General features: G+C 39.4%; 1 protein-coding gene and 1 long non-coding RNA gene across 3 annotated transcripts in view; one reads left to right on the top strand and one right to left on the bottom strand.

Annotated features, from left to right (window-relative positions):
- LOC148185692 (uncharacterized) overlaps window positions 1–17,791 on the top strand; it is a 36,795-nt gene extending 19,004 nt beyond the window's left edge. The window contains exon 3 of the long non-coding RNA XR_015775744.1: window positions 15,729–17,791. This is a non-coding gene — a long non-coding RNA (uncharacterized LOC148185692). The remainder of the gene's footprint in view (window positions 1–15,728) is intronic.
- LOC121961987 (uncharacterized) lies at window positions 17,780–25,978 on the bottom strand. Of its 2 annotated transcripts, none has more exons than XM_042512142.2 (3): window positions 25,806–25,978; window positions 24,147–24,971; window positions 17,780–23,394 (listed from the first exon to the last, which is right to left on the bottom strand). In XM_042512142.2, the coding sequence occupies exons 1-3, from the start codon at window positions 25,846–25,848 to the stop codon at window positions 17,852–17,854; spliced, it is 6,411 nt and encodes a 2,136-aa protein (XP_042368076.2). In that variant the 5' UTR covers window positions 25,849–25,978; the 3' UTR covers window positions 17,780–17,851. The 2 variants fall into 2 exon arrangements, with proteins under 2 accessions (XP_042368076.2, XP_087929915.1); XM_088073789.1 differs by having other exon boundaries at window positions 24,147–24,923.
- Between the last annotated feature and the right edge of the window lie 1,387 nt (window positions 25,979–27,365).

The following is a 27,365-nucleotide window of genomic DNA, read 5'->3' as shown; positions in this document are numbered from 1 at the left end:
CATTAACCCTCTTGTTAATTTGAAAACAGATTTAGGGAAATTAATTTTAAATTTGAACGCAGTTTGTGAGGGGAAGAAAAAAAAATCTCCAAACAGCTAATTTAAGTATTAATTTGTGTAATAGCTCAATTTGTTTGCCAGTGGAGATATGCTAATATTTCTTTTCAAGCAAGTCAAGAGGAGATGAGATTTAACAGAGGTTAAAGTAAAACATGAATAAAACTAAATATTTAAAACAAATTCAGATGCACATCATGATGTTATGTGTACTGCTCTGTTTTAAGAAAAAAGCTAGAGGTCATTTTTTGACAATAGTCACATCAGGCCCATAGCTGAATTGTTATTTTATCCCCTCTTTAGTATTTTTTTTAATTTCATGTCCAGTGGTTATTTTTTAATTAAATTGGCTTTCCAGTGATGCATACACAACAGTGGCCCTTACGGCTGCATTTGTGTGTGTGTGTGTGTGTGTGTGTGTCTGTGTGTGTGTGTGTGTGTGTGTGCGTGTGTGTGTGTGTGTGTGTGTGTGTGTGTGTGTGTGTGTGTGTGTGTGTGTGTGTCTGTGTGTGTGTGTGCCCCTTTAAAACAGCCAGAAGGTGAGTGTGTGCCTTACAGTGAAGCGGTTAAACGGAGGTTAACACGTGTTGAGGCAGAATACAAACATAATTAGGTCACATTAAGTTCATGACTGTGTAAGAATATTTCCTAAATTTGTATTTCCCCTTCTTTCATATTTCTCAGATGTCTTTTGTGTGTAAGTTTTGAATCAAGGTTAAGGTTGTTCAAATGAAAACTACACCTTGGAGTTACTTTTAAAATTGATGTAATACACTTACATAGAGCGATATATTCTAGAATAATTTATGGCACAAATGGCACGTTTTCAAATCGATTCAGTTCAATGTCCTGCAGTCAATAAGAGACGATATCAATAAGCATCGTCATTGTGGTCATTGTAATACTTAATTCCAGAGTGTATTCTTGAATAGAACTGTCTTATGTGAGTATTTGGTTCTGTTCTAGAGTATTCTAGATAGTATTCTGGAGTATAATTTCTCAATATCTAGAGCATCCCAGAGTAAAATTCTCAAAATTATAGAATATTCTCTTGTATTCTAGAATATTTAATTTTTCTCAGTTATTATTCAAAAATATTTAAGGAGTATTGTCGAATGAAATTGTCCAATCTCCAGAGTGTTTTAAAAAAACATATTATGGTTATGGTTCCATTTTGGAAAATAATTAATTGAATTTCTGGAGTGTTCTAGAGAGATTTCTACAATGGGATTTTGAAGTTCTAGATAGTACTGTGGAATAAGATAAAAACTCCAGAATATTCAGGAATAGAATTGTCCTGAATTCTGTTTATATGAGTAATGTAATACATTACTTCAGCTTGCGTATACAGCAGCTCTACATTGCTGTAGTTCCTTCGTGTAGAGTGCTGCACAGTGGCCACCTCTGGAAACCTTTTCCTCAGGTACAGGTGAATAAGATCCGTTCCGATGTGTTGGAAAAACACTTGTAATCGTCCAGGTGTGTGAGAGGATTGAGGACCGAGACCCGCAGTGCTCCTGAAAAGCGGGCGTCACTGCTCTTCAGTTTGTGTCAAAACGCATTAAAATGCACCTGCAGCAATAAAAATGCACCTATACTCTCTTTCCTTCCTTCCCTTTCCATCTGTCAGGCAACAGTGGCGGCAGCAGCCAGTTGCCATGGCAACAGAAGCAGATGTTGAGGGGTTTCTCCTGTGTGATGGGATGTGAACTACTGACCTCGGTCTTTAAAAAAAATAGAAATGGCAGTAATGGATATGGATTTGTGAGTGTATGGGCTGGAGCTGCATCGCCTGTAACGCAGCTTGGCACACCATATGCCACTGGATGCATTTTTTATGATGTGGGACTACTTTACGTGCTGAGGTTGAACGATTTACTTGGCTTGTGGGCTCTGGGGCTTTGCAGCAGTACACATACAAGCTGTGTGTTGAAACTATACAGTATAAACTGCATCTTGACCTCCTCTGTCTATAAATGTGATGACATTGCCAGTTGCGCATCTTTTATAAGCAACAGGTTCTACAACCAAGATCAAGTATATTGAAAAGAGTATACTGCAGCCCACGCTTATATATGAATAAAATGGCCTAATCTGCTTCTTGTGACTCACACACACAGCTTAACCAACTGCAGACCTAATTCGACAAACTAGGATGCACATATGCATTTATGGCTTCGGGCTCAATGTGAGTCACAGCAATGCTACAGTAACCACAAGGGCCCACTTCTGCATGCTTTCCACTGGGAACAACAAACAGGCTGCAGGCAGTGACACTTAACGTACACAAAGACATCCTTGACCGGCTGTGTTTGCATCAACATCTCTTTTCATTAAGCTCTCATGTCACTCTGTTTTGCAGAAGATCAGCAATATATTTATGTGACGAAGCACTTTATCTTTGTGTTATTTATATCTGAAACCATGATGACATAGGGCTGCTCAATTATGGCCATCACTATTATTTTGTTTAATACTGACATGATTATTTATCTCGATTATTCATTGCTTTTAGGGACAAAGTTTTTCTCTCTTGCAGAGCATTGCTTTCACTTCCAGGTTGTGCTACGTTCCTGCTAATTTCCGAATCTTTGCATCAAAGTAAGACGTAATGTAAGGTTCTTCTACACTGGAATTCAGTGCATCTGCCATGGATTTATATCCTCCGCTGTATTTAAAGAAAATAACTTTAACACCCGTCATGGTACCGTGACGCTCTGCAGCGTCACTGTTATGGATGTCTGAGTGGACACTGGACGAAGAGGGGGGTCATGGAGAACGGTAACATTAGCAATGTTGCTGTTCTTGAGGTTCATGCATTCATTGTTCTGCAGTTTTGTTTTGTTTTGTTTTGTTTTTCGGGTGGTTTAAATGTTAGTTATAAATGCTGCATTCATGTGGTTGGTTAGTTGTGTCGCATTGCGGTGCCGATAAAGATACAAAATTACTTCCAAACAACAGTTGATGATGTCTGATTTTGGACTATTTTTGTTTTGACTTCTGCAGTCACAACTTTTAGGGAAGTTTTTCATCGACTGCCACTGCAGGGGGGTATGCACAGCTTAAAGCAGAGAGTTTTTTTGTGGGCGGAGCACGCATTTTAAAATGTCAGAATCGCAGTAAGTCATGTTCATTTGATTGTGGGCAGCCATAATCGCGATTGCAAGTAATATTTGATAACTTTTCCAGCCTTAAGATGGTCTTATTCATTAAATGTGTTCAGACACAGAGAGGAAGTTAACAAATAGCAAAGTATAGACAGCTGCTTAAAAGACAGAGAAATACAAAATAAATACAAATAAGTATTTACTGAAAATGTTATAAAACACATGCTATCTAATCAAAGAACTGTATACGATTAATAGAGAGATTTGTGTCTCGTCTTTGCGCCAATTTAATTTGCAATATAAAAATCAAAATGACCAGTGTTAAACTGAGCTGTAGTGAGTTGCTAAAATATTAGTTTTAAATGCTGTATTCATGTGGGTAGAGGGAGGATGGGTGTGTTGAAAGACACCCATTAACCTCCTCTGTGGAGAGAAGTACATGATGAGCCATGAACCTCACAATTTAAACTTAGTAGTTCAGGGATTTGTTTTTGAAATTCTTTGAGCTTATGTAGAGGAGCAGCACGATAAAAGACATGTCAGCTGCTGCAAAGATTGAAGCAGTGATATCACCATTACAGGACTGCAACTCTGATCATGAGATCACCTTACGAGATGTGTTAAACAAGACTTTTTTATTGCCGTCCTGGCAGTAGCCTTGTCTAGGGTGCAGATCCAAATGAAAAAAGAGATTGGATTCACAATGACATGTTTATCTGAAAAAGTGGCATTGACTCAAAAATGTCGATTCATTAGATTAGATTGTATTTGTAAACCCTTTGAAACCTGGATTCACATCACTTTTTTGTGCTGCATTCAAACATTTCAGAGGTATTTAAACCACTGAAACCCCAGCAAATTGCTTTGATTGTTTTGAAAACATGGAAAAAAGTCAGTGAGAAAGTTTGCAAGAAATGTTTTGCAAATTGCAAGACATTAGCAGACCTAGAATTTAAAAAAGGTGGCTAGGGTAAAATGTCCAGAAAGTTATAATTATATATTTAAAATTACAGAATTATTGTAATTTTTAAGCACTTTTCTTGTGTCATTTCCGTGTTTTGTTTTGGGTTTTTTTGCTCATTTATTTTCTTGAAATTTTTAATAGTAATAATAATAATCCATAGTATTTATGGTAGCCTTTCTGAACACTCAAAGTCACCTTACAGAAATGACAATAATAAAACAGCAAAATATCAGGACATTAGTAAAACAATATACAGTAAAAAGCTAAACAAACATATGTAAAACATCAACAACGAGGGCCACACAGCATACTGATTTCTTGCTAATTTTGAGTCAGTTGCTCATGCCATTTTCCTATATTTTTTGAAGAAATCATATGAATTTTCTCATGTTTTAAAGGGTTAAAGTCTATTCAGGGGAGGGTTTACGGTTATTTTTTTAAGATGTAAAATGTATCATGCTTAGTTGATTATTTTACCAAGTAATCAGAATATCAACAGACAAACTACCTAAAAATAAATTAACAATAATCCGGTTATAAGGACTGAGATCACTGTTTTGCCCCGCAGAACTGCTCCAATGTTACTTTGAATGCTGTAATTCAAGTCGTGAACCGTGTGCAGTTGAACATTGGACCTTTCTTCCAGAAGAAAAGCCTCCTGGTCTTTGAGGAACAAAGAAAACTGATGTCATTTTGTGTTGCTTTCCCTGAAGGGTGAGGTCTGGTGACTGCTGAGGCCATGGAAGATGGCTCACTTTATTCTGGTGTCCTGGCAGCGTGTGTGGAGGCCCGATAATCTTGAACGGTAGCAACAGCGCGAGAGAAAGAGGCGTAGAGAAATTATCTGACCTGAAGACGTCCTTTGGCTCTCTGTAGATATAACCTGGTGCTGATGTGGGATAAAATGATGACAAACAACTAATCAGATCCTATTTCTTTATTTTCAGAGCTCAGAGTTTTCAGATTTTGCTACATGGCGAAGGTTGTGATTCAGGTTATGAGTCCCTGTGGCAGAGATGGCAGCCGAGTGCTGCGGTTAATATTGTGGTTATAGTCGATTGACTGTATCTGTGTCTGCCAGCTTGTGAGTCATGTTTGTTTGTTTGGCACTGGTCATGCACTGAGAAAAAAACTCTTAAAGTAAGTTTTAATTGTTCAGCCAGGAAGATTATTAGCTCCATGAGGTGTGAGCCTGGGGGGATGATGTGTTTATGAGTGTGTGCAGTGTGGATCTGTCTGCGGCCAAGCGAATACTAATGGAGTAGTCAGCCTATTATTTTGTTTGCACAATAATGACTGTATGCTGTCACACTAAACATGCAGCTGAGCCCCGTTCAAACTTCCTTGTATGGAAAACAAAATAGATTGCGAATATTTTTTTTGTATTGAACAGTAAAATCCATTTCTACAAGCATAATTCTGGGTCGGGTACAGCCCGAGAGTTGACACTGTGTCTCGTAAAAATTCCCAGAAAAAGTAGATTTTTATTGAAAACAAGTTGAAAGTATCTCATAAAACTGGCAGATCTTTTCACGTTTCTTTCTTTCTGTCTGTCTTTCTTTCTTTCTTTCTTTCTTATCCTTCCTTATTGTCTTTATTCTGTCTTTTCCTTCTCTAAAAATTGCAAATCAGTGACTTGGCCCCTTTGACACCTCTTCTAAAGCTAAAATTGTTACAACTAACCATTAAGGCCTCTGTTTTAGGGTGTGCTGTTATTTTGGCTACCCTTTACAGTACAGTATGTATCTCTTTCTTCAGACAGCAAGCAGGTCGCAAACATATCTTTTCAAACGTGTACACACACACCACACTCTTGACCTAAGCAGGGGAATAATAGTCTTTCCAAGACTGACTTTATTATCTATTATAATATTTATCTGTTATAGTCAGGCAATTCATTTTTAATCTGCTCCTCACCTCCATCCTGAGCTGTGACTCCCCACTCTGCCGGCTTATCAAACTTTCATAAGGGTAATGGAGATAAACCTGAAATGGGACAATTGCTCCTTCATATAATCCCGGAGGAAAGGTGAAAGAAAACATTTTCAAGGTGTTACAAGGTGCCAGACAGCGCTTCGAATTAGCTTTTTCCACCCAAAGGTGCAGCCCAGAAGGCCATTGAATGGTATTAACTGTAAATGCTGTCAAATAGAATATATATATAGTGTGTGTGTGTGTGTGTGCGCGTGCTTAATAAGTTACCATGGGCATGTAATTCCCTGCTAGTCTGTTATATAAATCTTTTTTTGTCTTAGTTTTATATAATGTAGCCCAGATAAAGTGAAAAGGCCACTCTAAAATTGGTTGAATTAGGCTCCGTGTGTGTGTGTGTGAGTGTGTGTGTGTGTGTGTGAGTGTGTGTGTGTGTGTGTGTTTACTTCTGTATATCATTACACAGGATGAGATGGCATATAGGGCAGGAAATGAAACATACATGGACAAAACGTGAAGGCATGTTGCAAATACTGGAAAATAAACATTGCCCATGGGTGTAAAATCATGCAAGCGTACATCTGTACACATCTGCATGCATTAAATAATGAGCCAAACACAGCATAGAGCACAAACTGTACAGTTGACAGAGTTCATACTGTACTTTGCTGTGCTCACCAATAGAGAGCGCTCATCTTCTGTGAACTTTTGACCTTTGCTGCTGGGCATACAGAGAATATCACAGCTGTTACTTTGTGATCTAGCTTTGATTAATTACGCGAATATGGTGGTACACACTGATTCTATGAATGTCCATATGAGGACAAAGCTGGCGCTGGACAATTAAAGGGGCAAAGCATACAGAGAGTGTGAAGTGATGCAATTTGACGAAGTACGAAACAGAGGAGAAAGAGAGGGACGGGAAAGTGGGAGGAGAGGAACGAGAGGAGCTGACAGGAGTGGTTATAGATGCGAGTGTGTCCTGCTCGATGCAGTTCAACTCTCAAAGACATGTTGCTGCTCTGACGGTGTGGATTAAATTACACAGCAGCTTTCTTTATAAGTAACTTTATGAAACATTTTATGTACCGTGGTCTTTTAGATCTGCCTTTTTTTAAACTTATTTATTCATATTTCTATTCTGTCTGTCTACTCTGTTTCTGTCTGTATTCTACTATGGACCTTCCCTGTGTCAGGAATAAAGTTTGATTGATTCATTGATCTGCCTCTCGCAGCAGGCCCCAGATTTATACATCTTGCCTGCTTTCTGCTGCATCAGTCTTTTCCTCTTTGAACCCTTTCTAACACGCATGGATTAATGAACAGGCTGTGGGTTAATTAACTGATTTATTATGAAGTCACATGGTCGCCAAAAGAGTTATAAAATGACCGCAAAGAGATGCACAACTACAAAGAGATGCAAAATTACCATAAAATAAGTCTCAGAGTTAACACAAAGGTATTCAAAACAACCACAATGAGTTGCAAAACAACAACAAAAAACACAAAATGATCGCAAAAGCAGAGACACAAAATGGCCTTAGAGTTTCAAAGTGATCACAAAGAGATTCAAAATACCACAAAGAGATGGAAAATAACCAGAGAGACTCAAATTAACAACAAAAGAGTTGGAAAACAAAAAAAGGCACAAAATGACCACGAAGAGATTGGAAACAACCTTAAAGAGATGTAAATTACTACAAAGAGACAACAAATGACCATAAACATATGCAAAGCAACCAATAAGAGACACAAAATGGCAACTGAGTGACTCAAAATGAACACAAAGCGATGCAAAAACAACAAAGAGACTCAAAATGACTACAAAGATACTTAAAATGACCACAAAGAAACACAAAATGACCATAGAGACTTGAAACAACCACATATAGATGTAAAATGACCTTAAAAAGACCACAAGGAGACAAAAAATGACCACAAAGAGATGCAAAACAACTGCAATAAGACCACAAATAGATGTTTCCAAGAGATGTAAACACACCACAAGGAGACACAAAATGACCACAAAGAGATGTAAAGAGATGCAAAACAACTGCAATAAGACCACAAATAGATGTTTCCAAGAGATGTAAACACACCACAAGGAGACACAAAATGACCACAAAGAGATGTAAAGAGATGTAAACACACAACGAGACACAAAATGACCACAAAGAGATGCACTACAATTACAAAAAGACACAAAAAGGCCAGATAGATGCCAAATGACCAATATAACTTCCAAATGTGACGTAGAGAGAATAAAGACTCACAAAATGTAAACAGAGATCCATAATTACCTAAGAGACATGAAACAACTACAAAGAGATGCAAAAAATACTGAAAGAGACAAAAAACTACCACAAAGACAATTATAATCAAAATAAAGTGACACAAAATTACTACAAACGTCACTTGGAGTTTTTTATTTATTTACGTTTAGTCGGTCTTGCTCATATGTAGGAGGGGTGAAGTGAGGCCTTTTACGTGACTGTGCCCAGGGACCCGTTGTCTTATAATCCATCCACGCTTTCTACCCCACATCCTGAGGTCACATCTTTGATTTCCTCTTTCCCTCTGTTTCCCTCCTGGTTGTATCCATAGCCTCCGCCCACTGCTCTCTTTTTTCCCCCTGCCGCTCTTCCGCCTTCAGGCATCTGCCACCATGAGCTGATCACAGGACGTTCACTTACAACTAGAAATGTTCATCATCCCCTCCTCTTGCGTCCTGACCCTCAGCTGAACTCGCCTCACACACTCTGAGGAGGCCACTGAGACAGAGAAGCAAAATGTCAAAGATGGGGTGAAAAAGCAGCAGGTCCGACGTTTTCACATGCTTTGCTGGACTGTAATACTTTTCTGATGTCTTGAACTTGGCTTGCTCCTCGTCTTCATGTTCTTCTGCGGGCAAAATACTGTAATATTTCAACACCGGTTAAGACTCAAAGACGTGCCTCTTTGCACTGAATGTCCAGAATGTGTTTAGGCCAGTTATCCCAGTCAAAGTGGAAGTAAAAATATTTGTAGGAATTTCCAGATGAGAGGTTCTGCCTCTTGCTTGTAGTAAAAAATACAATATTTTATTCATGCTGCAAGATACACAACATGTCGCTCTTGTTGTCAAAGGCCCTCCTCAGATATCTCACTGAATAAATAAAATCTATAGGTATATTTTTTATTCAGTGAGTGGAAGTAAGCCATCACATCTGGAGGATGTGCTTCAGTTCAATGGGACCTTGAAAAAAAAGAGTGAATTACAGCCCTGAGAAGTGATTCACTGTGGAGGCATCGTAACTCATTCAGCCATAAGAGGGAAGCATAAAATATCAAATACAGTAAACCAGCTGTAGATACAGAGTTAAATGTGGTGCATGAAATTGCTTTAGAGACAGGATGAGTAAAAATGTTGCCACTGGAAATGTTTTAAAATCAGAAATACTTCATTGATCCCTGGGGAGAAATTGTAGTTTGTTGCAAATAATAGAGAATTATAGAAAGCAGAAATAAGTACCAGCACAAATTATGTAAATATATGAAACAGAAATACAGTAGTAATGATAATAAAGACAATTAGCACTAGTATTTGAATATTTTTGTGTAAAAATTAAAAATATATAAACAGTAATAATAAGAGAATTAAAATAAAATGTGAAAATTCAAATGATATATATCTATGTATGTGTAATGTAATGAGAGGATAGTGTATAAAAATATTAATCTGTGTCCCTTAGAAATAAATAATATGTGTCTAATGCTACAGTTTACAACAGGTATATACATAATTACGAATAAAAATAAGAATACATACAATATATACAATATGTGTAACATGTTAAATATAGCCTATATTCAAGAGTTGAAAGATTGTTGCACATTTGAATAATTGCACGATTGAATTATTGCACCAATTATTCCAGTTAAGACAGTGTATAATGAATTATTTCACCTTAAAAACCTTATTGCACGTTTGCAATATATTAAATAAATTATGCAATTGTAATTGAATATGGGTGAATTTTGAGACACTCTGAGGGTGAGTTATACAGTATAATAGTATATTCCAGAATAGTATGGAATAAGCCATATTCTCTCAGATACATCACCTGAAGAAATGTTTAAAAAAAAATCTGTAAAGAAAATAATTAGTATTCGGACTATAAATTTTATAAATTTTGGAACCCAAATGTTAGCCCGAGTATACATTTCACTCCCCTCGTTTAACTTCTTTACTGTGTGCCATGCTGGATAAGAACACAGTGAGTTTTGATTCGCAACACGTTCTGACAGCTGCTTGCACCGAACTCCATCAGCCAATCGCCTCGCCCGCCACCGGCCTCTCAGCCAATAGGACGACACAGGGCCCTCGGGGGGGTGTGTCTCATTAGCTAGATTCCAGGACCTGGCTCTGGCCCACTGGACGCACTCAGTCGGAAACGATGTAGTCCAGAGGGGGATTCATCATCTGCAGCATCGTCTCCTCGTCCTCCCTCTCCCCTCCCTCCCTCGTCAGGAAAGGAGTGAGCATGGAGGCGAGAAAGTTAAACAAACAGGGGAGCACAAAAATGCCAAAATCAGGTAGTTTTTCCTAGTTCTCGCTGAAAATTCTTTACACTCTGTTATCTAAAAAGTACGATTTCGTCATTTCACACATCGACAGTCAACGCCACTTTCAAGATGAGCTGAAGATTTAAAAGTCTGTTCCCGTAGACATCTGGCCACCTCTTTACCCCAGCAGGAACATTTTGTGCTTTTGTGCCCCCCCGTTCTTGCGCTTCGACTATTTTGGGCACAGATTCCAGAGGGCCTGTGTGGGACCATAGGTGGTTTATGTAACTGGTAGGAATGAACTATTCAAATCTAAAAAGGCTAACATTATCTAAATATACCCCCCCCCCCCTCGGTGGTTGCAGAGGTTGGGGGCAGATCTGAAGCTCCTCATGGTCCATCAGGTTTAATATATATCCTGGTTCTTGAGGGACCAGCGTTGACCTTTACAGCCACAAACATGCAAATACCTACCTGTCCAGCACACCGGACGCCACTTCGGCCTTTGCCTGGTTTTTCCTAAGCAGTGACATCTACAAAAAATATGTCCCTAATTCATCAGGAAGTCACCTCATATGAACCAAAATCCATTTATTTACCACTTACGTATCAACATGAACTTAAAAAATAGTCAAATGAGTCTATTTTATGGGACTTTCTGATAAGTTAAAAGCATGTCTAAGACGGTAAAGTAGGTTGGACTTCACAGCCTGACAGCTCTTAAGTTTTACTTATTTATGTCTCATAATTGATCCGTGAAGCTTTAGTAAATGACTTATCAACCATTAACAAACACATTAATTACAGCTCATAAACCCCTTAAAAATTATGTTGTATTATACTGAACAAAAAGTTAAACTCAACAGCGTTGTCCCCATTTTCCATAGATTTTTATTTTATTTTGTTGTTTAATTTTCTAGTTCAAAAATAAAAGCTGCTCTAAAATGTGAGTTTTAAGGGAGTTTGCCGTTAGTATACTGTCTACAAGATTGTCCGCTAGAGCTGTTGCCAAACTGAATGCTCATTTCAACACCATAAGATCTCTGATGTCATTTCTGTGAATTTGGTAGTACATCCAACCAGCCTCACAACCCACATGTAAGCCACCTGAACAGCTGATGCAGCAATTGGTCTGCACAACCGAAGAATTTCTGCACAAACTGTAAAAACTTTCTCAGGGAAGCACATCTGCATCTTAGTCGGCCTCAGCAGGTCACTGACTCTACAGCAAATTATCTTCATAACCTTTTGTGGTTGTATTGCCGGTTGGATGTACTGCCAAATTCAGAGAACCAACATTGGAGACGGCTTTTGTTGTGAAAAGAGTGTTAAGGACAAACTGTGATGTGTGATATTGGACTTTATGATCAGTTTAAATTGAACTGAAATTCCTGTTTCACAGCCCTTTGGGGGAATGTCTTGTGATTGGCCTAAAATTAACTTTTACTTGACTAATCTTTTAAGCACTTTGGGTTGCCTTTGGATATGAAATACGCTGTATAAATAAATTTTCCTTGCCTTTTCTAAGTTCAGACTAAACACTTAAAAATTGCCTTTTTTTATTGTGACCATCCCAAGGCACACCTGTGTAGAAATTATGCTTTTTCTTGCCACATCTGTCAAGTGGATGGATTATCTTGGAAAAGGAAAGGAAAAAAAATTGTGACCAAAATTATAGAGAAATGTATCTATTGAATGCATGAAATGTCTTAGCTCTTTAACATGAACCTACAAACATAGAAGCCAAAACAAGTGTTGCACTTAACTTTTTGTTCAGTGTTGACAAAGGAATTTACAGTAGAGTTAAGGCAAAACTGACAAAGCAGGTTGTCTTTTGTCAACAGCCATAGAGGAATAAGAAAAAGAATTCAAAATTAAATCATGACAGTGAGAGAAATAAACACTTTAATCCAAAACAAGATACTCTTTGATTGATGAGTACTCAAAATGACAACTTGCATGCCAGAAAATTGGATTTTGTGTTGCAGAAAAACAAAATAATTACATATTTGATGACAGAATCATTTTTGTTTTTCAAAAATACTGAGTTCTAGATATTCCTTACAAAAGCTACGTATTTTTTTTGTCTTAATGAGACCCATAGTTTTTTTTCCACCGACATCCAAAAGCACAATCAGAACATGATTTATCATAAACTAGCACCAGACTGCCATGCTAATTACGGTGAGTCAGAAATAAACCTGGAGTATTAAAGCCACTTGAATATTAATGGAGGTGTTAAAGCGGAATCACATTTATTTCCCTCCTGGGTCAAGTACTGAAAAGAAAAAACATTGTAGGAAGCACCATTATTCAAATGAGAGTGCACAGACCTTAATAGAAATCAGCCCAACCATTAACTTCTGTTTTAACACAGCCCAGTAATTTTGTTTCCAACATTTGTGGACATGATTGACTGTGCTGTTCCTGTCTATTGTAGAGCATGTAAATGTGGCCCCATCCATATTTCCCAAAAAGCCTCATTCAGGACCTTAAAAGGCTCCAAATAAAGATAAATTAGGGTTACTGTGTTGCCTTAATCTGAACTAATGCCAGCTAAAACCAAAATGAGTGCCCAAGAGTGGTTTCATCATTCACCGGTTGCCAATATGGAGTAAGGATTCACTTTTGAATCACAGATATGGTGGTGATTTTTGTTTTCTGAATTGCCTTGAATGAAAAGAAAGAAGAGTGTGAAGTGCTGTTGGGATCAAAGTTCTCTTCAAAAAACCCTTTTAACATGTTTGTACATGTTAAATCTCCACGCCTGAACCTCTTTGACCTTGGTAATAAGAAACTTTTGGATAATCAGTTCATTCTGCCAAGGTTAAGGAATGTGTTTGTACAAAACAGGAATGATAATGTGGTGTTTGGTATCTTAAGATCCTCAAAAAAATCCACATATCCTGTTACTTCTAATTCCAACACCAAACAACAACCAAAATCTTCAAACATGTGCAGTGTATTTTGTAAGCATGTATCAAATGGAAATATATTGTATCTTGAATTAATGCATCATTTTAAAGCAATATTTAGACATTTTGGGGAAACTTACTCACTTTCTTGCCAAGAGTTATGCTACATGAACATGCTCCTTGGACGGTCCCATTCCAGATATTGGGAAGTCATTCTTCTGACTTTGGTTTATTCGCGAGCTTTAAGTCATAATGTGAAAACAACATAGATACTACGAAAAATATTGGTTTAATTTGATTGGTTAGAGCATTTAAACAACACATTGTTCCAATCCTGTTGCTGTACCACCACACCCTCAATAATATTTAAGTATATCTTTACCTGACTGATGCTAATGAATAACTTTTTATCTTATCCAGGTCAGTCTTTGTGGACAGCAGCTAACTTTACAACCTAATACCATATTACATGTGAGCAAAAAGTTGACATGAAATGTGAGTCAACCAAAAGTTTATTACCAGAAACCGAACATTTACTTTAATCCATGTTTCTGCATATATGACGTCAACTGGGCAACTTGTGTACCGAATATTTCACCGACTTTTGGAGTAGTTCTTTAACTTGAGGGGGGTTTGTGTGAATTTTCAAGTTGGAAAGTGATATTTCCAATTATTCCAATGCCACGAGTGGGAGATGGAAACACGCGCTTATGTTTGTGTGTTAACTAAATAAGATGCGACAGCCAGCATCACATTGGCTTGGCTCAAGAAGTGGTTTGCAGAAAAAAACAGATAAGTAATAATCAGGTTGCCTCAGAGTTTCTGGTAGTTGTATTCAGTTACTTTAGACAGTCAGGCTAGCTGGTTTCCTAATCTTTATGCTTAGCTAAGCTAGCCGACTGCATAGCTTCATATTTAGCTCACTCTGAGCAAGAAAGCCTATAAGCATATTTCAAAAAATGTTGAACTATTCCTATTCACAGCCTATTAAGTTCCTGAATGAGGTTTCATACCACTTTTATGTCTGTGTGTTAGCCTAATATGAAACTCCAACCAGCAGCCGTTTAGCTTAATTTAGCTTAGCACAAAAACTTGAAAAAAGTTAGCCTGGCTCTGTCTGACAATAACAAATTTTTCCTACTGACTCTAAAGCTTACATATTAACATTGATACTCTGGTTGTTTAATCTGTACCAAAAACAAGTGTAAAAACAATTAGTGTTTTTTCGGTTTTTCGGTCAAGTTATGCTAGCCTGCTGCTAGTTGTAGCTTACTTTTACTATACAGAAATGATAGTTAAGCATAAGTTAGATAAACATATTTCCCAAAATGTTGAAGTTTTTCTATTTACAGCCTTTAAAGTTCCTAAATAAAGTTTTATACCACTCTCATATCTGTGTGTTAGCTATATATCAGCTGTAGCCAGCAGCCCCTGAGCTTAGCTTAGCACAATGACTGAAAACAAGGGAAAACAGCTAGCATGGCTCCATGTGAAGCTAACAAAATCTGCCTGCCAACACCTCTGGAGCTTACTAATTAATAGTAATTTATGTCTTGGTTTTTGAATCTGTACAAACACCAAATAGAGTAATTTGGCAAACTACTTTGCTGAGCTATGCTAACGTGCTGTCTGCAGCTTGTATTTACTTTATAGACATAAGTCTGTTTCCCAAAATGTCTCTTCCTTTAAACACATTTTCCCCAAATTCAGTATATACAAATTTGACATTTATGATAACATTGCACTCTCCTCTACAATTTAGAATAAAGCTATCTTTGCCCATTACTGTACCATATATCCATCTCTCTATGGATGTTTGGCTGTGCAACATGCATCTTTAATGATGTACTCAAAAGTTTTTGTCTTGCAGCGCTGACGAAGTTAAAACTTCAAACAGCCTAAAACATTTTAAACCAAACCACTAATAACCATGTCTTTGAATTTCTGCAGAAAGCCATCATGCAGTCTGTCATCAACCCAAGCTTATAATCAATAAATCAAGTGTTGTAATACGATAAATGAGCCACGTGATGGTAAATCTAAGGATTTAGAAATGAAAAAACGGTGTCGCTTATGACATATTATGGCTTGAGTTTGTGTTGGATACCTGATATGTTTAAAACATTATGCTAAAATGTATGAAAATTATGTCTGCATCAACTGCAATTTGACAACTTTTTTTTTTCCTTCTTCTTAATTTCTCCCCAGACGCTTTGAAAACAGTCACACCCTGCAGGGATGATCAAAGAAGCTGGGATCCATCTTGACACAACACCCTCTCATCTCGCCTCTAAAGGCAGCTCACATTGAATGGACAGATTAAAAAACATTGCTGCCACGGTAGATACAGACCAGCACTCACACTCCATAATTATTAGCCTGATGATTGCACACAAGTGTTTTTGGCTGTTGCATCTGGCTCCGCCGATGATGGAAGTTGTTGTATGTATCCACCCGCATTTTCCTGGCTGTCAAAAATTGTATTCCGAGAAAGCCGTTCTCCTCTCATCAAGAGTCATAATTTACTTGTCAAAGCAGGGGTCCTCTCAGCGTGCGGGAGGCTCCCTGGGGTTATAATTGCGAGACGGTTTGGTTCTCCTGAAATGCCTCCAGTCAAGATGGAGCACAGGCCTGCGAGTCGGGCTTTGTGTACTCTTTCCTTTTAAAAGTAGCCATTTACACAGAAAATTGTAAAACACGGTTAAAAAAAAATATTTGACTAGCTTCACTATACTTTCACCATCAACTCCTTGTCATCAGTGACTTTCAACACTGATTACTTTGGTGCTCGGAGTCATCTCTACGCTGACACAAGGTCCCCATCTTGTGGAGAGAGTATGAAAGGCTTTCTTTCATGGGTGGAGACGGAGCAAATCAGCTGAGGTTCATCTGAGGAATCATGTTGGATTAGCAGCGCATTGACAATTTTATACTTTTTTAAGTAATTAATATCTAATGAATATTTGTATGAATCATTCAAGAGGTAGGATGTTAAATTTAGCAATTCTGAAATGCTCTATTGAAGTACAGTGAAACCATTTTCTATTGATCAAGTCTGTCTGGTCCAAATTTATCACTGTAGGTGGAGGATTATTAGAGACGTTTTTTATGCCTCAGCACCGGCTGTAGCCGTCGCTGGAGGTTTTTTTGGTTTTTTTTCAGGTTGTCTGTCCATCAGTACGTCTGTCCGTCCGTCTCATTCTCGTGAACACGATATCTCAAGAATGCCTTGCGGGAATTTGTTATGATTTAGCACAAATATCCACATGGATTCAGCAATGAATTGATTAGATTTTGGTGGTCATAGGTCAGAGGGCAAGGTCACTGCGACCTCATCTATGTTGTCTTTGTGAATGTAATTCTCAGGAACACTGTGAGGATTTTTTTTCAAATTTGGCACAGAAGTGCACTTGAAATCAAGGATGAACTGATTAAAATTTGGTGGTCAAAGGTCAAGATCACTGTGACCTTGCGCTCATCTCATTCTTGTGAACATATCTGAAGATGGCCTTGAGGGAGTTTCCTCAAACTTTTTTTTTTCAAGAAAAAGCTGATTAGAATTTGGTGGTCAAAGGTCACTGTGACCTCACAGACACCCAAAAATTCAGCTTTGCTGCTTTATACTCCCACTGCAATACATTTCAGAGGGAAATAATTCTCAACAACATCAATTTGACAGCTACAGTAATTGGTTACTTTTCAGATTAAGAATCCACATAAAAAAAGCGTAATACGCTTATAAAATACAATGAGTGGATTGTTGAAGATTAAGCCAGTGACTGTTAATCATTATGGTTTGTGACTTCAAACAAAAAACAGCTTCTAATTAGAGCCTTTTGTGACATGTAGCATGAGTGAGTCCTCTCTAAATGATCAAATATTTTACCAAAAGAGGAAAAGATTAAAGAAATGTCCATATAATGAATACAGAGTTGTGTCGCAGAAGTTTGTCTGAACTGCCAACTTTGTTAACATAGTCACTTTTTTTTAGATATAAATGCACGTATTGGTTGGTAGACGTAGGTCGTAACAGCAGTCACACAGTAAAATGGTCATCCCAAATATTAATTTCGGTAGTGTTAACTCTTAACTGAACTGGAAACAGATATCAGCCCTATTTTCCTGCACTGTTAATAATCCTGTGGCCCCGTAGAGTGTCCCGAAATTACTCAAATTCTTACATACTTTTACTCAAAATGCAAATCTTTTACCTTGTTCTATTGATACTTTGACTTCTAGTAAATAAATGATCTGAGCACTTCTACTAATGATCACATTTATTCAAAAATATTTACATAAGATAAAAAACATGATATTTTAAGACGGTTTGATCACAGCTCTCGGCTATTTAAAGCCACCACATCCTCCATCTTTTCAAACAGTCCGTCAATCATACAGTTGTTTTTCTTGTTGCTCAACACGTGATACCTTCCTCCGCATCTCTCCACGAGCCCCGTTAGCTCCTCGTTTCTCAGGATGTGCTGCTCGGTGCTCTCCCCTAACATCTCCCCCCATGTGATCAGCACCAGTGTGCGCTGCCAAATGTCTTCCCCGAGTAAACTCATGTGTTCCTCTACTGCTCGTCTGTACTTGTGTGTGCAGGTGAGGAAGGCCGGCATGAGCAGGAGGACGACGTGAGGTCCGGGTTGACACCAGGAGATGCTGTCGAGGATGCTTTTCCTTTGCATCGTGTCGCTCGGATCTGGTCCGTCTCGCCACCTCAGACCAAGTGGTTCTGCAACAGCAAGGCGGCGCCCGGCGACCTGACCTCTCCAGAGTCTGAAGGTAGAGCCGTCTGGTTTGGGCGACTCTCCGCTGAGGATGGTGACTCCAGCTGGGGAGCGAGACGACCAGGACTCTCCGAACACCAGCACCCTCAAATGCGACACAGGAAGGCCTTTGTGTGAGCGTGTGTGACCCTGACTTAAAGATAAAAACGTAAAATCTTGGCCAACCTTTGCCCTCTCTAGTCCTTTTTTCTTTTTTGTCTCTCCTCTTCCTCTCATCCCTTCCTTTTCCTCAGCCATCTCTTTCTCTTTTAGTGTTTCAAGGTGACAGTTATTGCTTTCAGCAGCTGACGATGCTGTTTTCGTCCTCCGACTATCTGACTCTTTTTCTTTGGCCCTCCTCTCTGTGACCTCTCGGTACATTAAATGCACGTCATCTTCTGAGCGTTCGACTGCAGCTGTCAGATCAAAACAATCCGTCTCATCAACATTATCATTATCATATTCTCCCTTCTCTCTTTTGCCCAACCTTTTCTCTCGTTCTTTCAGATTCTGCTCCCATTTACCCAATTTCTTAAGTAACTCCTTTAAATTTCTCTCTTTATTTTGAAGTTCCTCCTTCAGCAAAGCCAAGTCTCTCCCCATCTCGTCCAGCTGCTGCGTTTTCGATTTCACCTGCTCGTTTTGCACCTGCAACTCCGACTTCCAGTTGAGCAACTCCTGCTCTTCGTTTCTTAAGTAATACTCTTTATCTTTCAGGTCCTTCCCGTGATCTTTGATCCCTTTCACCTTCTCTCGAAGGTCTTGACCGTGACAGTTTAGCTCCTTCTGTTTGCCTTCCAGAGCTCCGAGCAAAATCTCCAGCTCTCTCTCCTTTTTCTTGATGTTTTGCGCCCTCGCGTTCACATCTTCATCATTTTCCAGTTGCTTTTTTTGTTGTTTTGCTTCCCGTTCATGAAGCTCTTGTTCCTTACTTTGTAACTTCACCTCTTTCTCAGCGAGTTCTTGTCCTCTTTTGCTCAACTCTTCTTTTTTACTCAGAATTTGCTTTTCGCTTTTCAAGAATTCCTCTCTTTCTTTCTGGCAGTGCTCTCTCATTTCTGTCATCTTGCTTTCTGCCTCATCCTCTCTCTCTTTTATCTGCTCTATCTCTACTCTCAGTCTGTCATTTGCCTCTTTTAGCTCCTCTTTCTCTTTAAGAATGTCTTGAATTTCTGCGTCTTTGTTCTTCACCTGCTGTTCGCGTTCCTGAAATTCTTCGCTCTCTTTTTTCAGCTCCTCGTACTTTATTTCCAGGTTGTCCGCCTCTTTTCTCATCTTCTCGTTTTGCTCCTGCAGCTCCTCAACTCTCCTTCGACTTTCATCGTATTTCAACGTGACTTCCTCCGAGTGACCTACAGCGCAGTCTTTCTCCTTCGTGATGGATTCTATGCTCTCGTTCCTTCTTGCGATCTCCTTTTCATAATTCTGAATCATGCTCGTCATCTCCGTCTCCATCTTGTTCGTGAGCTCCTTCAGTTCTGACTTTGTCTGCTCGATCGTCAGCCTCAGTTGGCCGATCTCCTTCTCATTGTCCCTCAGTTCGTCCTCTTTCTCTTGAAGTTTTTCCATCATTTCAGCATCTTGTTTCTTTTCATGCTCATCGTGACGCTGCTGTATCTCCACGATGCTGGAGTTTTGGTTTTTGTTTCTTTCTTTTAGTTCTTCAATTTCTTTTATGTAGTTTTCACGTGACTTTTTTGCTTCCTCAATCTCTCCGTCTCTCGCTGCAAGAAAACTTTGCGTTTGTGTTATTTCATTTGTTTTCTGGTCAATAATTTCTAGCAGTCTGTTCAACTCCTTTTCTGCTTTCTTGTCCTCCTTCTTCTGCTCTTCCCTCCATCTCGTCTCCCTCTGATCGGCCTGTTGTTTCAAACTTTCAATCTCGGCTTCCTTTTCTTTGACTTTTTGCTCCATGTCGTCTAAAAGCTGCTGTTTCATCTCCTCCATCTCTCGCTCTCTTTCCTGCAGCCGCTGCTCTGCCTCTTTCTTCTGACTCAGAATAATTTCCCCCCTTTCTTCTTCTTTTTTCTGCAAGATTTCGTCAATGTCCTTTATGTGTTGGCTCAGTTTTTCAATTGTTCTTTTGTTTTCTTGGAGTTTTTGCTCCATCTGTTTCTTGTGATTAATTTGATCGCTTTGTCTTTGCTGATGTGCGTGCAGAAGTTCTTGCTCAGCTTCTTTTAAATGCTCTTTTATCACTTGTGTTTCTTGTTCTCTTTCCTGCACTTTTTGCTCCATTTCTTGCATGTAATTTAAATGTTCGATTTCTTTCTCTTCTTTTTGCTGCAGCGTTTCTTTCATTTCTTTGACATTCAGTTTCATCTCTGCAATTTCTTTTGCTTTTTCTCCCAGTTTTTGCTCCATTTCTTGCTTGTAATTTAAGTAATCTGTTTCCTTTTCTTCCTTTTGTTGCAGCTTTTCTTTCATTGCTTTTACATCCAGATTGAAGTCCTCTATTTCTTTTTCCTGTTCCACCAGTCTCTGCTCCATCTCTTTCTTGTTATTTAAATGTTCAATTTCTTTCTCTTCTTTTTGTTGCAGCATTTCTCTAATTTCTTTGACTTTCAGCTGCATCTCCTCAATTTCTTTTTCTTTTTCTCCCAGATTTTGCTCCATTTCTTGCTTGCATTTCAAATTATATACTTCTTTTTCTTCCTTTTGTTGTAGTTTTTCTCTCATTTCTTCAACATCCAGCTTCATCTCCTCTATCTCTTTTTCCTTTTCTTCCAATCTTTGCTGCATCTCTATCTTAAGATTCACAACAAGCCTTTCTTTTTCCTTGTCACTTTCCTGCATTTTCTCTGTAATTTCATCACTGTGCTGCTGTTTTATCTCCTCTATTAGTCTGTCTTTCTCTTGCTTTTGTTGCAAAATAGACTTTTCCTGGTTTTCATTCATCACTTTCTTCTCTTTTTCTTTTTCTAACTCCTTCTCTTCTATTTGGGCTGCATGCTTTTGCTCCAACTCTCTTATCTCTCTTCTTCTTTCCTGCAATTGTTTCTCAACGTCTTCTGCAAACTGTTGTTTCAGCTCTTTAATCTGTCCTTGTCTTTCTTCCTCAACGTCCCTTATTTTATCAGTGTACAGCCGTTCCACATCTTCCTCCTTTTCTTTCACTTTTCTGTCTATTTCCTCCCTGTGTTCAGCTTTCATCACCTCTATTAGTTTTTCCATTTCGTTCACTTTTCTCGCCATTTCTTCCCGATGCTGCAGTTTTAACGCCTCTACCTCTTTTTCTTTCTCTTGCATCTTCTGCACTACAACTTCTTTGTGATTAAGATTAATAGTTTCCTTCTCTTTTTCATTTTCTACCATGTTTTCTTTTATTTGAATGAGGTATCTTTGTTCCAACTCTGCTATCTCTCTTGTTTTTGCTTGCATCTGTTTCTCTGTTTCTTTTGCAAACTGCTCTTTCAGCTCTGCAATCTCTCTTTGTTTTTCTTGCAGTGTCTCCCTTATTTCATTATCATGCTGATTTTTGATCATTTCTACATGTTTTGCATTGTCTTTTAATTTCTGATCAATTTCTTCTAAGTGTTTAGATTTCATTGTTTCCATCTTTTTATCTGTTTCGCTGATTTTTCTGGTCAACTCTTCCTGATGCTGCATTTTTATGGTGTGTATCTCTGTCTCTTTTTCGTGCGTTTTTCTCTCCAACTGTTTATACATTTCTTCAACTTTTCTCTCCATATCCTCCACCACTTTCTCTCTCTGCTTTTTCTGCTCTTTGTCTTTTAATTCCATCTCTTTTTTAAGTTTTTCTTCCACCTCTGCCAGCTCCCTGTTTTTTTCTTGCTCCTTTCTCTCTAGAATATCATCATGGTGTCTTTTAGTCTCGTCCATTTCTGCTTTTAACGAATCAACTCTTTCCATCCACTCTGCTTTCTCATTCTTCTGCAGCTCTTCCAATTTCTTAACATCACTCATCCACTCTTGTTTCTGCGCTTTAATGGTGTCGTCCCTTTGTTTTCTCTCGTGTTCACTTTCGACAGCGGCGCGTTCAAGGTCGAGAAGCTTCAGCTGCTGCTCGTCAATTCTCTCTTTCAGCTCCTCGATCTCTCTCTCTTTTAGCTCCAGGTTGAGCGTCGCCTGATCCTGTTCTCTTCTGCTCTGGTTCAGTGCGACGCGGATTCTCTCATTTTCAATGCTCAGATCCTGATTTTCTCTGTCTTTATCCTCCGTCAGCCATCTCATCCTCTCCTCCAGCTCTCCAATATCATTCTTTCTTTCGTCCATCCTCCTGTCCTCTTCCTCCTCTTCTTCCCTTTGAATGTCGGCCTTTCCGGGTGATTTCACCTTTTTCTTCCTGTCAAAAAACCACCTGATTCTTTTCATCTCCCTCTCTCTCATATTTTTCAGCTCATCCTCTTGACGAAGCATTTTATCTTGCATCTCTTTCAGGCGCTGGTTGAACTTCTCGTTCCTCTGCCGGCTCAGATCTCTGACTTCCTGTACCAGGCCGGAGAACGCCTCACACCTGTTCATAGCGGCCATTTTTTCCACCTTCTGCAGGAGCTCTGTCACTTTACTGGAGCCTCCTCTTCCTCCTCCATCTGCACTGCTGATGATGTGGTACCTGCCTCTGCACTTCTCCATCAGCCACTGGAGGTCCCTGCCTCCACCCTGGATGTGCTGCTCGATGTCCACCCCCTCTCGCAGCTGATCCCCGTGTGTGAACAGCAGAAGCGTGTGTCTCCACACACCCTCGCCCAGAAGCTCCAGGTGTTCCCTCACATGCGCCACCCTCACCAGTGTATCCACCCTCAGAGTCAGCAGGAGCGCGTGAGGCCCCGGAGGACACAAGGCCACGCTGCTGATGATCTCCCTTTTCACTCGCTCAGGTGTGGCGCCGGCGACGCCTCCCTCCCAGCCTGGAGTGTCCACCACCGTCACCAGCCGCATGGCCACCTCCGCCTGCTGACGGACGCACTCCTCTGTCACAGCGCCGGTCTGGAAGAAGCCCGTTTTGCCCAGGATGGCGCTGCCGGCAGAACTCTTTCCTGTTTCACGCTCGCCCAGGAGAACCAGTCTGACCTCGGGTAAACGTCGGGGAGCCTTGGAGAACGACTGATGGGCGTCTAGCTCAGAGCCCTGAAGATCTTCACCTGGAGGAGAGAAAGGTAAATATGTTTTGTATTTTGTGTGATCTCACACAAAGCTGATGTTAAAGCTGCATTCATCTTTTTTTGTCGGCCAGTAGGAGCCAGAAAAACATCCAAAACAACAGATTGTGGTTGAAATTATATATGTTTTTCAGGGCTGATACCGATTATTAGTACCTAATGAGACTAATAACTGATATTTGGAAACGATATGCATTTACAACAAGAATGAAAATCTTACAATTTAGAATTTGGTGTAAAATAAATTTGCATTTACATCATCTATGTGAAGTTCCCAGCAACTTTTCTTATAAAGTCAATTGGAAAATTTAAATAAAAAATACTTGAATAAAAACTTTACGAAGTTAAAGTTCCTCCTATGCTGACATTTTCTTTGCATGTGTTGCAGACTGCCCTCCGTGGTGTTGGGTCAGTGTAATATGCATACTGAGGTAGTTTTTTGCCTGAAAACAGCTTGCTGCTTCTGGAAACATCACAGACTACAGTTGCTGACCGTTAAAAATACAAAATAATAAGTTAAAAGATCCTAAAATGCTTTTTACAGGTGAGGGGTAATAAAGTTGGTTAGACACTTTGGGCGACTCATTTCACACTCAATCAAAAGATCTTCTAGTTATATGAAAATATTGATGTGCAGCGTTAGGTACTCCTTTACATCTGTTTCTGATTGTGATGTAATTTCTCATATTTGATGGGACATAAGAAGTTTTATCAATCAAATAGACTAAACTCACTCATCAGAGCAGCCTTGATGGTCCCTCTTTGCAACTGCGCCTCCATCTGCCTCTGTTTCTTCCTCCTCTCCCTCGCTCTCCTCTTCCCATCTGCCTCCAGACCCACCAGAAACGTGTTATCCATCTCCAAATAACTGCTGCCACCCTTCTTCCGCTCCACCATCTCCTCCAGCTTCCTTATCAGCTCTTTAACTTGCGTCCCATCTCCTTTGCTCCGGTTATCCACAACATGATATCTGTTCCCGCACTTCTTGAGGAGTCTCTGGAGTCCTGGGCCGCTCGTCAGGATTCGCTGCTCCATGGACACGAGGCCTAATTCGTCTCCCCTGGTGAACAGCAGCATGGTGTGCTCCCAAACTCTTTTCCCCAGCGGCTCCAGGTGCTCCTCTATCTCACGGATGTAGTCCTCTGTTACCGCGGCGCAGGCTCGCACCACCAGGAGCACGGCGTGGGGTCCAGACGGGCAAAGCGACACACTCCGTAAAGTCTCTCTGCGCACCCAGTTGGGGGTGCTGTTGAGCGGGTAGTACCACTCCCACCCCGGAGTGTCCACCACTGTGACCTTCCTCCCGGCCACATCAGCTCGCCTTTTCACACACTCCTCCGTCGGCTTCCCGCTCTCAAAGCCGCCCACTCCTCCCAGGATGGTGTTGCCTGCTGCGCTTTTCCCTGCTCCTTTTCTGCCCAGTAAGACCAGTCTGATCTCTGGGAGGGCAGAGGGGACGCTGGGGGAGGCGGGAGGGTGTTGTGAGTCCATGGCGGCCTGCAGACTCTGGTCTGTGAAGAAAGTCAGAAGTACTTCCTCACTGCAGCGTACTGGATAAGCTGAATGACACAAAACACAAAATCCACCAATATAAAAATAAGGCTTAAATTTGCATTAAAGGTCTTAAATTAAGTCTTTCAAAATCCCATCTACAAAGTCTTTCAAAAGACTTTGTAGATGGGATTTTTATGGGTTTTTTTTCTGACAGTGCATTGAAAAAGCTCAAAAAAATGTGTAACTTCACCAAATGCCTCTTGCATTAACATCACCAAAGATATCACAATTGACAAAGTGAACAGACACAAAACATCAACCCTAAGTTGAATTATTTTGTTATTTTGCATAATGAATTAATATTACATACATGGTAAAGCATTGTATTTTAAGTCTGCTGATGGGCCATCACGATAATAGTGTGCATAATATGATGTTATTACCACTACAGAGGAGACTTGATGATCACTAAAATTAGGTGGGGATAAAACTGGATATATGGATATTGGTAACAGTAATCAGCCAATTTAGTTGTTATTCATCAGCTTATGTTACAATAGGTTTTTGAAATATAATATAAATTTAAATACAAACCTTAACTAATTAATGTCAATGCATGTTTTTCTCCTTTAACACTGACTTCTGCAAAATTGGTCTTAAATTTCATTCCAAGTGTCATTAAAATAAGTCTTAAATCCCACCTGCCTTAAGCTTTAGGAACCCTGAAATTAATCTAATCTAATAATCATGAAATACCTAAATATTAAACAGCATTTTGCAATCAAAAAGTACATACCTATCTTATTCACTTCACATCTTAAGGTGACTCTATACAAGCCTATTTCAAATTTAAAATACTCGAGTAAACAAAGAATGTAAGAAATCTACAGTAAACTCACCACCGTTCGTATCGATGACTGGACTCTCATCTGTCTTGTCCATCACCTCTCCGTCCGCTTGCGTCCTCTTGTTCTTCCTCTTCCTCTTTTTTTTGTTCCTTTATGTCCTTTACAGGAAGAGTTTCTTCACCATCGTTGTGAAAGAAAACACCCACGTAGTGAATCAACCCTAAGTGAAGATTAGAGCCGAACAAACAGCGCAGAGAGTGAAAGACTTGCCGCGTCACGTGACCACCTGCGGTTTTCTAACATGCTCTTATTCAAAATGACAGGAAGTGAAATGATAACACGGTGAGCGCTCTCTGACACGTGCTTGCAAAACACACACAGTGCACATATGTTCATGTTGCTCACGGTTGCAAGGATTCGTCCATGTGTGCACATACAGAACGTGTATGTACGTGCTGAGGTACACATGCAGGCTTCATGATGTAGCTGCAGACGCTGTCCTGTGGTTAATGTGTGGCACTTCTGTTTCCTTCACCCGCAAGCAAAATGATGCAGAGCGAACTCGGCCTTGCGGTAGCGAGTTCCTGCCTCGAATTATGCTGTCAGAGGGCTGTAAAGGGCAAATATGAGCAAACACAGACAGAAGAAGGTTTAATACAAAGTGGAAATTATGCAGTTTCAAGTAATGTATGATCATTTGCACAAAATCTTTAGTTTCAACATGCAGAACTAATGTTGGGATCAAAATGTCACGTAGTATACAAACTGAAAGTAACAAATGAGGAAGCCGGCCATCAAGTTTTTTACACATCATATTAAACAATTATTACTTCCCTTGATTTACATCACACACATATTTTAAGTTTAAAAGTTTATTCTTGGCCCTGTAAAACAAGAGTTGTAAAAATTGTTGTAATAATCTAAAAGCAGTTAATTGTTGGTCAATGATATACATTAATTAAAATGTCCCTGCATCTGCTTACAGCGACATTATAGTTTGTTATAAATATTTCTGCAACTAATTTTTTAAAAAATTATTATTTCGTTAAGTCGAAAGTCACTGACTCCTCACCTCTGGCAACTAACTTATTTTCACTGTTGACAGTTATTTTCTCTGTTCATCAAATAGCTGTAAGTTCTATAAAATGTCAAAAAAAGATAAAAAAAAAACGTCCATCAGTGTTTCCCAAAGCCCAAGATGACGTCCTCAAACAGTTCATTTTACTGTTGCAGAGAAGAAGTATTAATGGAGGATTAATCGTAACAGCTGTAGTTATTATCCATTGTAAATGCTTAGAAACGCTAAATAGAAAATGGAGAAAATAAGATAAACTCAGTCAAACGGGGGGGAAACTCTTTCAGAGAATTTGGCATCGGGCTGTGTTTCATATGTCAGTAACCTGCAACTGACATGATCACCTATGTTTTTTTTTCCCGGTCTGTGTCCTGTTTTTTTCTTTTTCCCCTCTTAGACATTTCTTGTTTTTGTTGTTGTTTGTTTGTGCGTTTGCTGTTGTTGTTTTATTAATCCTCAATAGGGGAGTTAAAGTAAAGTGCTCCCCATCACTTCTGTTCCTCAGCTCTGCATCTCCTTCACAGTTTCTGTTTTCA

The sequence above is a fragment of the Plectropomus leopardus genome, chromosome 23, assembly GCF_026936395.1.
Source record: "Plectropomus leopardus strain MGB_pleo_1.0 chromosome 23, ASM2693639v1, whole genome shotgun sequence".
Lineage (NCBI taxonomy): Eukaryota > Metazoa > Chordata > Actinopteri > Perciformes > Serranidae > Plectropomus > Plectropomus leopardus.
This window is presented reverse-complemented; position numbering and strand designations above follow the sequence as displayed.